Genomic DNA, 17,675 nt, shown 5'->3' on the forward strand with positions numbered 1-17,675 from the left:
AAAGAACAAAAATGAATGAGAAAATTAAAATAAATAGTTCTTATTTGCCCATTCGGATTCTATTTATTTTCTTATAAAAGACTGCCTGCAAGTTTTCAAGCTCATGTAAAGATGAATCAGAGATGAGACTTATAGAGGGACACAAACACATTAGCCAGATGAAACAGTGAAGCTTTTAGTACCCTTTTAGCATCAGCAAGTTTGTTTCATATGACACAGCTGCCTATTCATACCTTTTCCACTGGTTAGATTAAGGCTACAGGCTCTCCACGACTTCTGCTGCTATGGATGTACATATAGCACAACTTATTTCTTTCTCAAAATTCCTGGATTTAGTTTTGTTAGTTTAGTGTAAAGTATGTTCCCTTGACATAGGCAACATACTAGAAGTAGAAACAGCAGGACAGTGACCCTGCAGCTCCACCTGGTCCCTGAGCAGGGCTGTGGGAAGCTGTGGGAATGAACCTCACTTTGCACAGGTAGGCTCAGAGGCATCTTTCCCTCTCTCCCCTCACCAAGTTACAGTGCGGTCGCTGCTGTTGAGGATCTGGCCCACAGCAAACACTGTGCTAGCAAATATATAGGTGGGGTATTGGTTAGACTGAGATTTGGGAAATACTCATCCTTCTCTCATGGTTCTGAAAACAACCACGCAGTTTGTAGGTTTGCACTTGTTCAGCACTGTACTTACGGAAAGCACAAAAACATTTACAAGTTCACGGATGGTTCCTTTCTAAAGGCCTCAGTTTCTGCAGGGGAAATCAGACAACCTCAAAGTGGAAATAACTGGCAACAATGGTGGATACTCAAACACCAAGTTTTAAGAGTCCCTTAGAAAAGAAAGGACTCGCAGGAAATTTATGCAACCATTAGTCCCTTTTAAGCACTCAGAACAGACTCAGACTTGGCCGAAGTGGTACATGCCTCCCTCTTCAGGGAAGTTCAGTCTTGTTACTTCCTCAGAAATCATGCTACTCAATTTAAAAAAGATGAGGTGGAGTTGGGAGGGTTCAATAGTTTTTCTTGTTTATCTTCATGCTTCGTAAGCCCGTATTTTCAAACCTTTCTCCCCAACTAGAAGATATTTCATAATCATGACTGATAGTTTTGATTTTAAACTCTTTCAGGAGCTGGTGCTTCATGAAAGGCAAACCACTGCTGAGAAACTCATGACAACATTTTGAGACTGCAACCCAACTGTACATTTTATTTAAAGAGTTAGCAATCACAGAAGAGCTGCCATTTAACTGACTGACCCTGTTGTGAAAAGAGAGGATTAGAAGTTGTAGCTTTCAAATTTGTTAAACAGGATCTTTATGACTTAGGTGGAAAAATTAAAATCTCACATTAATATTGGACAGCACTTGTACTAAAACACATATAATTCATTTGGAAGGAATGATACCAATTCTAGGCTTAATCTGAGATGTGGACATGTAAGAACAACTCAGTTTCTGATTTTTCTGATTTTATTTATTTTATTCAACCTGACCTTCCCTCTCAGATATCTGTATCCCAGGCTTTAGTGCACTCAGATTCTAAACGTGAAACAGACTTCACCAATTTTATTTGTCAGCTCAATCTCTGTCCTTGCTGTCTGGTGTCAGTCAGAAACCTAGCATCGTTTTGCACCTGCTGAAAACTGTTAATTGTGTATGAATTGAATGCCAGAAATGGCATCAAAATCTAAATGTAATGGAACAAAGAGACAATCCTCCACATGAACAAAAGATGTAAGAACAGGGATAATGAGCATCTGAGATCCCCTTCATAGTATTAAAAATCCTCATTAACAATACCTGATAAAAAAAATTCTTCTAGATGGCAATTGTTGCCTTTCAAACTATGTGATAGGCTCCTTTATAAATTATTAATATCGAAATAGCCATTTCTAATATTTTATTTGCAAGAGTTCATATTTTTAATACTTTCTGATTCTCTAAAAAATTTTGTACTATCCCACAGGTATAAAAACAAAGGCAGTATTAGAATCCAAATATTTTGATATTTTTTATTTTCAAAAGTTTTTCCTGTAGTCAAACGAAACACTAAGTGTTTTGTTCTATGACACCATAATAGATTAATAGCAATTACAAGTCATGTGCCTGATCTAGACATAAAATTATAGTGATCCAGCTGCAAATGCCCTTTATCAAATTGCCCAAGCCTTCTAAACAAACAAACAAAAAAAAGCAATCAGTGTATGTAAAACAAATCTACAGCTGCTGTAAACTATTTTAGTGCTCTTGGTAACAGTTCACATTAATAAAAACCTAACTGAAGAGAGTTGGGCTGCCTCAGTGCATATCCTCTTAGAAAAACCCTCTTAGCTGCTTTCCCTTTTGCAATGCAAGAGCAGAGCACATGCTGAGTGAGGCGACCTTTTAGCCCGGAGCAGAACTCTGAACTTTGGAAGTTCAAGCACTGGAATCACTTCCACAGTTGTTCACCTGTTGTGAACAGCCTTTACAACTTCTAGGTCTGTACCTTCTTATCTCTGACGTAGGTTCAGTTTGGAAAGAATTATTGTGATATGTCAGATGCGAGTAAATGGAAGGATTTAGGACTAAACATACCAGTATAATGAAAATTACAACAACTTACTGCAGGTCCAATTATGCCCAGATGGACACTGGGATCCTTCCTGTGCCAATCTAAACCAGAAGAGGAACATCTTTATTATTAATCAAAATTAATAATTTTTTATTTAATTCTTTCCCTGAAATCAATGTAAATAGCTGCATGAGTAAAGAAGAATTAGACAAATATCGTATTACTACTTAAAAGACTGAATGTGTACCAGATTTCACACTCAGCCCTCACATTACTCCTCAGAATTCAAATGATTAGCATATCTGAAAGTTAGTATTTAGCATTTCTGCTTCATTCAATCTCTTATGATTCAAGGGTTATTTAACTAAGCTCAGATATTAATTTTGAATCATCTCAGGAGAACAATGCTCTATATAATGCAGTGACTCTGGCCATTAAGACAAAATTATTTGAATTTTTTCCTATGTAAAGGAACATGTGGAAGCAACTGCAGCCATCACAATTACTAAGTTATATGCACAAGAGAAATCTGCTGCTCTTTCAATACGAGAAGAGCAGAAAACCAGTTACTTGACTTTAATAAACTACATTTGTTACTAAGCATCCCAAGGTGGTACAGGCTGGTAAAAGTAAGATGAATAGTGGAGGCTAAATTTCCAACTTGGAAAACCTGAAATTTTACAGACACAAAGAGAATCTGGCAGAACATTCACCCATGTGACCACAAGGAAACTTCAGCCTAGTTTACAGTGTTGAGCCATTACAACGGCTGGTAAAATTTGCTTGTAACTTCAATGATACTAATTAGCACATATGCAAATCAGTGTAACAGCCACGGGACAGTAAGGTAAAAAAGTAATTTTGAAGTAGGTGAACTCTTCTTTTGTCTTCCATTAATATTGTATGTAACAGCAAAACAGTTTTCCCAGCAAGTAAAATCATCAAACATTGCTTTGATTTTAATGCTCTGTTATTCCCAGCAGGCTGCAAAAAATGCAGCACAGACATAATGTGCTGAACAGATCAATGGTTACATGAGCATTTCTTTTTTAAAATGTAAATATACTATGAAGTTTTCTGCAGTGAATAAAAGAGCTCATGCCAAACTTCTAAATATTAAAAGAAATGCACCTGAATCCAGGGACAAACCAAGGGTATTCAAATAGCAGGTACCTACCTGAAAATACATCTACTAAATGCAGAGGGTCTTTGACTCTTCGAAGTCCGCAGATCAAAAGAAACATATGTAAACTGCCTGTATCTGTACGAATGTCTGTAACAAATAATTTTAAAAGTCTGAATGCAGATAAAAGAGCTGAACACTCCAAACTGTTTCATGAATGAGCACATACAGTGGTAAAAGCAGTAATAGGGTGGATTCTGAAAAATTCTCGTTATTTTTCCCCTCTGTTTCTTGCTCTTGCATCAATCCTCAGATCAACTCAGCGGAGAACTTAATCATGCACATCATTTTAGAGGGCACAGGAGTTTATTTCCAGAAGCACTGAATGTGCAGGATTTGGAGAAAAAGATGATGCCCTGTGTTCTTGAACACCAGAACCCAGCTTCGACTGACTAAGCAACTAGACAAATCAGCGTGTTTCTCAAGATTCCTACTCATAAAAAGAATAAATCTGCATCCATACAATAATTCAACACCTATTTCAAGTATATTCAATCAATGTATATTCAAGTATATTATTCAAGTATATATTCAAGTATTTTAAGTATATTCAATCAAGTATATTAATCAATGGCTGTAGAGCTCTTGATCTGACACTTTTTGTTATAAAAAAAATCAGGTAAACGTCCCATAGTTATCTATCCCTAATATTCCAGCACAGCACTGCTACAGAATAATTAACTAGAAGTCAAATTACTGCAAAGCATTTATTTTAATCTTATTGCTAAGAAACAGGAATTAAAAATTTGGGAAAAAAATCTTAACATGGAACTTTTAAAAACTGAAAATCTCTCTTGCAAATACACAGCGACAACCCATAAAAGATAATTTTGTAGGTTATATTAGAAAAAGAAGATCTGATGTATTGTATTCCATTACGGTGAGCACTGGCTCTATGACAGCACAATTAATTCAGAACATACTCCTGGAGAAGGGTCAGTATGTGAGGAACTTTGGTAAAATGTGTTTATGATAAAACAATATAATTCACAACTTAGTGAATGAACACACATAACAACAACATAATTTAATAAACGCTAGAGGGGTTGAAATGTTCACGTTTGATTTACTGTACTGAACAAATCAGTTTGCTGTCCTTCAGTTCACCTGCTTATTGAGCTCATGGCGAGGACGGATGACGTGTACTGTCGAACCCTAGGCAATTCAGCAAGGAGCATCCAAGCTGCTGCTCTTCAGCAGCAGGCTGGCTGTGGGCCATTAGTGCATGGCTCCCGCACCCGGGCGATGCTGCACGGCCACAGTGACTGTCTGTGGGATTGAAGACTGGCAGCAGGACAGCTGTGGTGGCACCGTCAGCTGCTGCTGCTGCTGAACACTGCAGAGCTCCCTTCTCCGAGGCCTCCTCCTCCTCCCTTCCCCTTCCACTCTCCGCCAGTTGCAGGAAGAACTCAGCTGCTTATACAGCACCGCTGAATCACTGCAATTTGTAATTTAAGATCACTCAAACATGGTACCAGCTTAAGGTTCCTCACAGAGTTGTATAACGTAACTGCAGGGTCTGCTCCAGGCCCTGGGAGAAATACGCCAGGAGTATCTTCCCTCATGTCAAGGAACTGGGTTAACGTGAGCTCTGCATCAAACCTCTGTTTGTGGGAGGGGGAGAATCGAAAGAGTGGTGATTCACAACATACTCAACTGCTATTGCTTTTAAAATTAAAATCCAGATCAGGGACTTTTAAATGCTCCCCGTCACAGGGTTCATTATTGAGTCCGTTTCATTTAACTTAAACATCTTGAGCTATCAAGAGTGGCTGCAGCAGACACAGTAAGTAATATTTTACTGGTTATCAGACCAAGAAATAATTTGTAATTTATAATACACAAACATTTGGATTGAAAAAGTCATTCTTCTGGTGCAATGGGCCATTAATACTGTTTGTTTTTAAGACGTGCAGCAGTGGTTTCAATTCATGAAATGAACTCACACAAAACAAATTACTAGAAAGCATCAGCTAATTTCAGATTGTATTTTAACTATCCATATGGCACAAACAATCATTTTAGATTATGAACTCCCACCTATCGATGTTCAGCTCTGACTCTTTTGGAACAAACTTACAAAGTTAGCACTGGAAGTTCAGTCAGATAGTGAGAAATGAGGACTCCCTGTTCTCACATGGAGACTATAGAATTATTGCAGTCTTGCTATGACAGGACCCTAATCAACACTAACTATGCTTGAAACAACTCCTTCTTTTTATCTCTTAACATCTTTTTTGTTTCTCTCTTAGAGCTTTCAGTCTTTCAAGTTTATTAGATAAGGGTTTAAAGTGCTCTGACAATGAAAAGCCCTAACAGACCAATTCTGTGCAGCCCTGACTGCCATTCTGCTCCCTGCATAAAATCCTTAAACCAAAACAAACAAGAAACTGGTCCCACAGACATAACTGTACTTTGTAATTTGGATTTTGCCATTCAGTTCCAGTGGCCTTTAAAGGTACTTCTCTCAAGAATCTCACCAATAACTGTCTAATTATTTCACTATTTAAATTACCTAAAATAATATTTATGAATGAAAATAGCCCACTTATTTGACCTTTATTGTTTTAAAAAGACATTCACAACCTTGAACTCTCACTGCAGACTATCACCTTCATGAACTTTACAAAGTCCTAGTTGTCTGTTCTGAAATTTTATGCACTTTTCTCTGAAATAGAAGATACTTGGTGCACTGGACTACAGACTGGATCCTACATGGCATTTCTAAAAATTGTCATAGAAGGACTAGTCTAAAAAGGATTTGCCTCAGCCATTCAATTTAGTGAACGGAGAATCAGTCGTAGTTTTATTTTTATTGTATGCTATAGATCTTAGTCATCACCTAATTCATTTTTACAGGCAGACTTTCCCCACTCAATCCACTTAGAAGGATATAAAAACATCCCTTGAGAAGACTGCATTACTAGCACATCACTGCCACTGTGTAGTGACAGGAATTTACTCATTTTCTATCTACTTAAGATCAAACCAGCAACACTTGTTAGCTTTCTGCTCATTCACTGAAAATGGTTAAATTCACACATCAAGATGATGCCTGCATCAGTGTTTTCCCACCTGTTGCTTTCTTGCCTTGCTAGCACTCCTGCTGTGAAAAAAACCCAGAAAAAGTAGCCGTTTGTACAAGAAAGCAATAGTGTTTGTATGCTTTGGCCTCACAAGCAGGCTGGAAAGGGGAACATATTAAGAGAATAACTGCAATAGCTGCCTTTACCAGCTACAGCCATCAGCTGAGTGAAAGAAGACATTTTTTCTTTTTCTTTGATCTTAAATAGACTTTCAGTATGTGAATTTCTGCCATCATTCTGCCTTTCCCAGATAGGCTACTTAATCTGTCGTAAGATACTACTGATTCAGTTCTGAAATGGAAATACATCGATATGACACATCAACTCATCATGCTCTTCTGATACATTCATTGTGTCACTATTTTGTCTGAATGACATGTAACCACCCAAATAACAAAAAAATACTTGTGTCTGTTTCTCCCCATTTCTGTTAGCGTTACAAAAGCAAAGATTTGAAACAGCACACTGTGCTTCATTATCTCTTAGCTCATACATCCTTCTGTTTGCTTCGCAAAGAAAATACACAATGGAAAGATTTGTACATAATCACTGGCGATAAAAAAAAACCTGCATGGTACTTGTTTTCCAGCCATCCTTCAGAATCACTATACACTAAATGCAAGCCAAGTCTTGTAATCAATGTCTCCTTCAGTGTCAGAAATAATTGTTTAATGTCAGTAAGAGATGCTCCTTTAAACACGTGTTGTCAGTATTTTTCTATGGCTGTAGCCTGTTTTGTTACATTGGCTTTATCTATAAAAAACAGCTGCACGTTAGCCACAGCCAGCCTTGAGCCTGCTTAGCATGTCACCTGTTTAGCAAGATGTGAGAGGTCAAAACAAGAACAGTGATTGATAGGATTATGAAAACTCATTCCTCTCATCAGCTTGACAGTATGCTGTCCTGATATGCCACACAGGACCACGGGGATGGTAACAAATGAACCGCAGGTGAGCTGAAATGAGACAGACACAGTGGAAGATTAAGACTGACATGGAACTCCCACAGTCATGAAACTCTTTTTTCATGATGGAGGACAGGTATTATGCTGCTCAAAATTGAAACACAGCAATGTAGCGCTGGCACTTAAAATTTCAGAGTGGAATTGCAGGATCAAAAGGGTATCCAACTGCTGTGCCAGTGTATTTGTTGATAGTATTGGAACCTGGCACAAAATATATTGGCTAATAGATGAAATGTGATTAATTCTCAGGATTCATCTTCTCCTGCTGGCTGTGATTCTGGGTCATGGCGTGGCCTAGAGAAAGTTTCTCAAATCTAAACTTATCCATCTAGACTTACCCACTCATCTGCAAGCAGGTTTAATAATTGCTTGACATGAAGCAATGGCAGTGGGTTTAACGTTTGGTAGACTGGTTTAAGGTCTTCGGTTGCAAGACAGAATGAGAGAATGGAGTTATACTAAAAGTGGAAAACATTTTAATAATGCAACACTGGAAATAAGCAGCTTGTATTTAAGTTTTCATTGGCCCCCAGTTTGTTCCTTATCTGAAACTGTGTAAATGTTTGTCACATCAAGTCTTTTACTATGATAGTTTACACTTCAGCCTTTATAAAAATCTGTACTTAGATGCTAAGATAGCAAAACATGAACACAGACAGCTAACACAAAAGCCTAAATAATTTCTGAAGCATTATTAAGGACATTGTCTTTCTAAGAAAGGCAGGAATAAGTAGAAGTGTTATCTAAACAGATCTTGAAGGAGCAGATGCATTTAACTCCACCCCTCTTAGGTACTAGCAGTTAAAAAAAATGTAGCAATCATAGACGTACAGTAAAAATGAATACTGTAAATTTTTAATCTTACTGAAAAGCTGTAGGCCTCTAAGTGAATGAGTAATATCAAGCATTAGCTTGCTGAGAGGTAAAGAAGCAGTTTGAGAAAACATCTTAAGTGAGCAATTTTCTCACCACTTGCTCAAAAAAAGAAAATAAAAATATTTTTCTTATTTATAAGTCTTTATTTGCTTTTGTCTCTAGAGAGGAGACAAAGATAAAAAGGAACAATGTGATCTTTCATTCTAAGTTATTATTTTGGACCTGAACCAACAACCTCAGAAAGCCAAAATTCTAAAAATGTGTTCATTCCTTTGCAGCTCAAAATCCAATTTGTACTAGAGGTTAAGTATATTTTATCAAGTATATCACTACTGGACTTATAGGTTGTAATTTAGGATAGAAGGATTGCCTAGTAACATAAAAAAACAGTCCGCAGTACAAACGTTTCTTACTAAGTCGAGGAAGAGCAAAGATCTTAAGATGAATTTTCCAACCCCTGATTTAATGTTCACTGCTGTGTTCTGTGGACCTTTAGAGAACAATACCAAGTCCATATTATTTGGGCTTAGGCATCCATTTCTGGTTTTGTTCAGAAACAAAATCTAAGCCATGACAAGGTGGTGAGGGTGAATAACCTTTCTCATTTTCCTTTCTGTTCACTTTGAACCACAGCAGGTCTTTCACTCCTCTTGAAGACTGTTCATCTATTCATCTCCTATGGATCTGAAAGTATTAACTGATCTCCTGGAAAGGGAAAATCCATAGATTCATTGCTGAGATGTCAGCCTCTGAGATGGTTATTTTATTTGCTTGAGTTTGAAACATAGATAAATTTGTCCAACTCTGGCATGTATTTTTGATACTTTGAATCTTTCAATTCATATGTTATTCTTTAAGTTCATCTCCCTACACACAGCAGAAACATCATACATTAGCTCTTTAAGTCTCTTGGCACCAAGAGTTTGAGCATGTGTCTCTCTCACAAGTCAGCTATTGAGAACAAGCTGCTCAGACCAGCCAAGTTTTCCAGCTAGTTTGACATGGCAGTGTTCTACTGCAGTAGAGCTTCAACATGCTATCTTACTTTATACTGATTCTGAAGTTCCTTTAATTGAAGGCACTGATGACTGAACAACAAATATTAGCTCCGTTAGGCCTTATTTCAACAATACTTAACCATCTGCAGATCTCAAACATTTATTAATGTTTTATGAAGTTGAGCTTTTATTTTACAAAGCAATTTGTTTCTTAGAAATTAAGGGGAAGAGGAGGTAATAACTATATCCAAAGTGTTTATACTGCTATTCACATTCAATGGTGAACAATTGCTAGAGTTGCTGATATGTTTGTGAAGACAACAGAAGTTAAATGAACCTCTTAACGTCCAGGGAAAGGCTACTAATCCAGAAAAAATCAGCCTGCAAAGTTCTCCAGCAGTCCCTTCTTCCTCTATTTCTCATTATTTCTAACAGATCAGATAACAAAAAAACTCTATGCTTTCAGATCTGTTGGGGAACACAGTTTACTGCTGCTATCATATCATTATTTCTACGGTCAGCTATATATCCGCACAAATTTTCACTATTTAATTTTTGTTATGTGGGTCTTTTTTTCCAGCATAGCTTTAGGAAAATACAATGCTTCTGTAAAACCCTGTCTGTGTCATGACAGGTTATGTCAACTTTGGAAACTCTGAAAATAACCATGAAGCTGAAATTATCTGAGTAGAAAAATCAAACTACAAAAGTATACTGCATATTTTATTTGATAGTGCAATTAGCATCTGATCCTATGATTCTATGTCACCTCCCAGGAAACCAGTTTTTAGTTTTATCTGTTGGGTAAACAAGCTTTCTTGGTTCATTAGTATAGACTTTGTTAGTTATCTACATCTTCTGATCACATGATGTCCAAGTGCTTATCTTACAAGGTTCAGCCACATTCCACTGAAATCAAAAGGAGCCTTTCATCACGGAATGATGACATCAAGCCTGTCTGTGATCCTAAGTAGCTACGCTCCATCCCTGAGTTAAGTTGTTAGAGGATCAGTCTCAGTTTTTGCATTTACTTAGACTGCCTTGTCATTTTCTGCCAATCAATTTACAGCAAAAGCCTGAACTTTCATCATCTCTCTCAAGTCTATAGATAGGTATCTAAAATTGCTAACAAAACTGATTTTGCTGTATATAGATTCCTGTATTATAAGGTCAGAGAAAAACATTTTGATCATCTGTTCTAACCTCCAGACTGACACAGGCAGTAATACCTCCCTAAATAGTCTAAGTTACTAAATATACTGAAAACATTGTCGTCTTGGAGTCTGTGTTGAAATCTGCAGTTGGTTCAGCTTTTTGGTTTGGCTACTGTTGCTGACAGTCTCTCATCCACATAAGACAAGCTCTGTGAAGCTGACTGTTAACCAGAATGCAAATTAACTTTAAAAGCTCCTTTTTTTTGTCGATTTAGCCAATAAATGTTTTAACGGCCAGCCACTGAAAATACTGCAGCTAGGAGCTAGCACACTAACACTACACAAACATCACCTTCTGCAACTCTCAAGCCTGCTGCTGAGACTATGAAAAAAATACTAATTCCACGATTTTTGTACTAAGATGGTACTGCACTCATAATAACAACAAAAAACCTTTCACAGCACCGCTGCAGTTTGTATTAGGCAATTGATATTTATGTTAGCGACCTAAACTGTCAAATGAAATGTACAAAAAGCTGGGATTCTTTAGCTTTTGGTTTAGTCCCATTTACATCTGGAGGCTAGGAGGTGGGGGGATATTCTTCCACAGTAAAGTGTATTATTTGATGCGTTCTGTCACTCACAGCTACCATTAAATTATTCTTCAAGCCATTACTTAAAGAGACTATTTATGTACTGGTGTCATATTTAACATGAGTCATATGTTAAGGTATTTCTCTGACTGAAAAAAAAAAATCAGAACAAAGAATATTCATAAGAAGTCTGTTCTGTGAAAAAAAGCCTTGCAATATTCTGAAGAGCCTATTTAATTTTAAAGAATAACTTGACAATGTATGGCCTGATCACCAAGGATATTTAACACTGATGCCTCAAATGTATTATACTTTGCATTGTAGCGTATGTGCTGTTTCTTTACATTCAGTCCTGGGAATCCCGAATTTGATGAATGTTCCAGGATACTGCTAAAGATACAGGCAAGAGTTATCTGGAGAAATATTTCCCACAAAAATCGTTAAATACCTTTAGACATGGAATAGAACTTCATGAAAAAAGGTCTTTAAAAAAAAAGATCATAAATGCCATGAGGTGAATGAGTTTGGACAGCTTTATCTGCATAAAAGCTAGGGATCTTTTGAAGTGCACTTCATTGTGCAAGCCTACACTATCAAAATCATATTCTTCTGAGCAAAACTGCCTTCTATTTTTGATAATTTTCTACTGATTGCTCCAAGTTTAGTAGAATTTTAAACACTTTGAAACTGCAAAAGCCCAGAAAAGCAATTCAGTGGGAACTCCTAATTACTCTGTGGTAAGCACAAAGGTACAGCCAAAAAACCTGCCTCCATGTGCAATATTAAAAGAAGTGGAAATTGCAGGCTGCCACCAGAGATGAACACAGAGACAAGACTGATAAGATAAATGAGATGAAACAGTCATAAAAAACAATACTGAATATTCTGATGCCAGTTTTCAAGTTATTATTTAACAGGCACAGATGTTAGACTCACATTTTACTTTGCTTTTCATGTACATCATGAAATATTTTGCACTTTTGAATTAGTACACATTACGTAAAAAAACTGTCTCTAATATATTAGATGAAATGCAGCTTAGGGGGAGCTTCCCCCTCCTCAATCTGTTGACTGCTCTTTTAATCATAAGATGGTTGGACACGAGATCCAATCAACACTAAGGCTGTGCTAGCAAGTGACAAATCATTTAACTTCAGAAAATTATTAATCTTAGTGGTGCTGTGCTTGTGTGCTGTGATTTACTGAGAACAAAATAACCTCACAATGCTCAATTTAAAATTGGACACCGGTTTTGAATAATGGCACTCATTTACTGATGTGATAAAGCAATTGGCTAGTGAGGATTCATTTGTAATAGAGGGAACAGCTGTACTATCAGAGATCAGATTGATGAATATAATAGTGAAATATTTTTACCACAGTAAAATGCCTACAAATTCTTCTTTTGGGGAAAGTCAGCTGGAGCAATTAAAGCATTGCCAAGATCAGGTGACTTTAAATTAGGTCATCTGCCTTTCATGCCATTACTTTGGTGAATACAGAGATAGGCTCTATATCAAGACCAAAGAAAACATCAACACTTATTTCCCTTCTTCATCTCACTTGCTCTTCTGCAACAGACATCCACAGTTTCTATCACAGAGCTGTAAAGCTCAGCATGCTCAGGTACTGGTGCTCTGGTCTAACTTACCTTCTCAGGGAGTGACCCATATGGCATGAGCATTTTATCTTTCAATGCAATTCAGCCCTGGGCAGACCAGAAATCTGGAAGCAGTCTGGGTAGTTTACTAAATAGACTAATCTGATCGATATTCTGCCTGTATTTAATATAAGATTTTTGGTTTTGCTATCATTAAGTCATTTTATTACACAATCAGTTAAGCTGCACATTCTACATTTCTTTCATCATTGACACCTACTAGAAATAAAAATAGTGACTAGAGAAAAAAAAAGTGAGTTTTACCTGCATTTTGTAGAAATCTATACCAGTCAAATGTTTCGCTGGGTGTAGTCTTAATTCCTGTGTTGAAATAAAAGAGAAACATGACATGTTTGATTGGTCCCTGGATGGCTGAACTATGGTTCTTGAAGTCTTGCCCTAAGAAACAGTATTTCTGTCAAGCATGCTGAGTTCCATACACAGCTGTTCCCATCTCAAGTTTTTCTCATCCTAGAGTCATGTTGCCTGCACAATCCTTCCTTAGTCATCAGACTGAAATTCAATTGAAAATTCTGCACAATCACAGTGTATGAACTTCTTTAGCAACCCAGGGAATTAAACTCACTTACCACCATGCTAAATTTCGCCTTTCAAAATCTACATAGAAGATAACATGATCTGAGGGAGCATACTATTCCAAAACAGACAGAGGTCAGCTGAGACCCAAGCCCTTAAGATAAGGCAAAGAAAGTAAATTAAATTAGTATCAAAATTAAATATTAACTTAGACTGAATACCAATTTATTTGTTTTTCCTTATGCTAAAGATTATTTTACTAATTAAACTATTTTAATAATTTATTATTTATTATTATCTTAGTTAACTATTACCTCACAAGGGGCTTAAATACAGACTGAACATGGGCTCAGTAGATCTCACACTGAGTTATTACAACATAAAAGCTTTGAAAATAATTTTATTTTCTTTGAAAGTGAAATATAGAAAATGGAATGAGTTTTGGAATCCATGGAGTTATTTTTAGATATATAAAATCAGGAGCTGTAGCTTAAATGCTGAATTGAGTGTTCCCTAGACTACTCACTTAAGTAATATACTTTGGATTAGATACTTGTTGGGTGTCATTATGCTGGGAACATGAAACACTTAAATGAATTTAGAGTTTCAGAGAATAATCATTCAGCATCAAAACTTCCATATGCTTTGGAGAAAGCTTGGTGTTACCTTGGGTGTTACCTTATCTTTCAGTTTCCTACTGTAAGGCATCTGGGAAAACTTCTTTTTAAAAGCACCAAATGAGCTGAAAATTTAGGCTGAGACTGAAATGCTGCCTCAATTAATGTCAATGGCAAAAAGATGAACTTAAGTGGAGCCAGGACTTCAAACCCAATACCCATTTCAGCAAAATATTTCTGGGGCAAAGAAGGTAGGTACATAAACATACAGGTACCAAACCATGTTTCAAATAAACTGAATGCCTTAGTCAGTATTTCAAAACTCTCACCTTGAGTTTGGACATATATTTTCGTCTTAGCATCTGGCTTTAAAGAGAAGGAGAAGAAAAGTAACTTTCATAGTTCACCATAAAAGATGTGTTCAAACTTCAAAGAAAGCCAAATAGTATAACATAATGCAGATTAGCGTGATATTCTTTCAACTATTAAAAATCAAAGCAGACTATTAGAAAGATACATTTAAGTTATACCAAAAGCCAAGTTAACAAACCATCAAGCAACCAATTCCTGAACCAGTCAGCTCAGGAAAAAAGATGCCAAGGAGGTGATTTTTTTTTTCTTTTTTACACGCAAAGATTTTATTTTTCCCCTATCACTCCTATGTGGCTGCCCCTCCAGCTCACTGCCCAGTCATAACAGTCTATTTTAGTTGTTAAAAATGAACTGGAAAAAGAAATGGACAGAAAATAGTGAACAGTCGTCAACAGGGGGTTCACAGATGGGAAGGAGAGTTTCAGAGTGACTTAACTCACAAAAACTACATGAACAAGCAGCAAACCCACACATAAATTAAATGAGGGAAAAATAAAACTGTTTACAGTGGAAGACTAAGGATATTCTATGGACTTTATCTTTTAAAAACTATAAGAACTTTTGTGTTCAAGCATTTAAAAATAAGAAAAAATGGTTTAATAGATTATTTTATTACTTAACATTTCTTGGTCCTTCCCTTACCTATGAATAAGTAGCATTTTAAATTATATTGGATCTTCCAATCCTAACAAAAGCCTCGTAAACAATGGAGACAGAATTGCAAGCTGGAGGACAAGTTCATGATTTAAATTTGCAGGACAAGTGGGATAGCTGAAATTCAGCGCCAGGACACGGATGCAGCAAAACAGAAGGTGGAAAAAAGCAGATGTGGCAGAGGGCAGCTTAAGCCAGCGCTGCCTCCATCACTGACACACTGCGTAGTTCTGCCTCAGACTCTGGTGGGTGAAGATAGGCTTTTAGTTCCCTAAAACCACTAAGTTTCAAAAATAAGCTTAAGTTAAGCATCTGGTTTCATGCTCTGCTGGACCTTTAACGGTGAGTAAATATAATCCTGTCAGGGCTCGGGTCATCAAGAAGAAAATAGCAGGAGCACTGTGTAACAGGGCATACAGATGTCTTCACACTTTATAGATCAATTTTCTGTTATGTTCTTTATTTTATATGGTCTTGAGGAGAATGGGAACATTAAATTGAATGCTAATAAAACCGGCTTAGGTAATTCTTATGCACCGGTTTTATACTACTGAAATAAAACACTGACCATAAGCACAAGATCTTTTACAGTATTTCAATCTCACTTGGAATACAGATTATTACAAATGCCGCATTACGTACTTCACAATTAAAGATAATTTATCCAATGTAATAGAAAAGAATTTGTTGGAGGATACAGCCCTTGAGCACAGTCCAATCGCTTACATGTTCATAATTTAAAACTGACTGTCTAATTAATAAAGCACACATTAGAGGAATAACGCAGGTCACATTAGAGTTAATATGTAAAGATTGTTAATATTCTGTGACCTAGCTATGGAAAGATGTTATTCATATCCTTCACTGTTTGAAGGTAAATGTGTTGCATTTGCTTTTACCCTTTATATGAAGATACAGCGGGGAAACAGAACTCAAAACTCCAGCATTTAAGACACAGGCCAGCAGGTGGTATTTCAGCTTAGGAATTGACAGAGTTGCATCCAACTCCCTGTCTGCCATGGACCTTCTCCAAAATACTGAGTGAGTCCCATAGGCCCAGAGCACAAAGGTGGTTAGTCAAAGTTAGATACTTAAAAACATCTGAGGTGCTGATTTCAACAGGATTTCAAAGTTCAACTTTGGTTTTCCTCCTTATACTCTCCTAGTCTTTTTCTTGCATAAGATCTATGACAGAAGCTGTGCCCTTTCCATGTTTACCCATCATGAAGTTCATAGAATCACAGAACGGTTTGGGTTGGAAGGACCTTAAAGATCACCTAGTCCCACCCCCCTGCCCTGGGCAGGGCCACCTTCCACTAGCCCAGGTTGCCCAAAGCCCCGTCCAACCTGGCCTGGAACACTGCCAGGGAGGGGGCAGCCACAGCTTCTCTGGGCACCTGTGCCAGGGCCTCACCACCCGCACAGGGGAGAATTTCTTCCTTAGATCTAATCTAAATCTGCCCTCTGTCAGTTTAAAACCGTTACCTCTCATCCTGTCCCTACACCCCTGATCAAGAGTCCCTCCCCCCTTTCCCGCAGCCCCTTTCAGCCCTGGGGGCCGCTCTAAGGTCTCCCCAGAGCCTTCTCTTCTCCAGCTGAACCCCCCAGCTCTCTCAGCCTGTCCTCACAGGGGGGGCTCCAGCCCCCTGAGCATCTTTGTGGCCTCCTCTAGACCTGCTCCAACACGACTATGTCCATTATAGTAACTATTAAAACCAAGTTATATTTATAACATAAATATCAGCTCCTGTGTCTGCTAATGTATGCTTTTAATGCAAATAGATTTTTAAAAAAATTAATTCATGCTGAAACTAAGTATTGAATATTAAATTGTGTGGTTGTGCAAGCTCCACCTCTAAGTGATTTTTTTCAGCAAGGGTGTATTAATGATCATATTATGATGCAAATTAGAACTGAAGAGATACCAAGCAGTTAGTTCCTACTTCTTGTATTTACTGTTCAACTTCAGTTGATGTTTCACAAGATGAGGTGAGTGGAGGTAACAGCTTACTAGAGCTGGAAGAGGGTGGTCCTGCTTTGGTCTTTTTACCCCAGTATGTTGCCTCTTACTGTCCACCAAATAGTCACCGCTTACCCTTCACTGGATCCGGTGCTCAGTGAAGCTCTCTGTAATCCAGTAGAAGTCTTTAGCCAACAAGTTAGTTGGAAAGCTCACCTTGCACAGAAAATCACCTGAACTAACAAGCTGGATCAGCAAGCCCGGCTGCCTGGTGTAGTTTTTCACAGGTTACCAGTGCAGCCTAACACTATTCAAAAGCACTCCTTCTACTCAGATGACTGGCAGCAATTTATTGTCTTACTCTGTTCTTCAGAAACCAGGATTGAGGACTGTCTGCTTCAAGAATTTGTCTCAATTTTCTCCACTGGCAGTGTGCCATCAGCTCAACCACATAAGGGTGAAAATGTT

The 17,675-nt window shown here is 37.5% G+C and overlaps 1 protein-coding gene across 1 annotated transcript in view; it reads right to left on the bottom strand.

The window, feature by feature from the left end:
- GLT1D1 (glycosyltransferase 1 domain containing 1) overlaps positions 1 to 17,675 on the bottom strand; it is a 48,824-nt gene that overhangs the window by 21,967 nt on the left and 9,182 nt on the right. Inside the window, exons 4-7 of the mRNA XM_026859669.1 lie at positions 14,551 to 14,587; positions 13,332 to 13,388; positions 3,731 to 3,826; positions 2,605 to 2,654 (exon numbers count right to left, since the gene is read on the bottom strand). Coding sequence (XP_026715470.1) covers positions 2,605 to 2,654; positions 3,731 to 3,826; positions 13,332 to 13,388; positions 14,551 to 14,587 — 240 coding nt within the window. The remainder of the gene's footprint in view (positions 1 to 2,604; positions 2,655 to 3,730; positions 3,827 to 13,331; positions 13,389 to 14,550; positions 14,588 to 17,675) is intronic.

This window comes from Athene cunicularia (assembly GCF_003259725.1).
Source record: "Athene cunicularia isolate RWA chromosome 15 unlocalized genomic scaffold, athCun1 chr15_part1, whole genome shotgun sequence".
Classification (NCBI taxonomy): domain Eukaryota; kingdom Metazoa; phylum Chordata; class Aves; order Strigiformes; family Strigidae; genus Athene; species Athene cunicularia.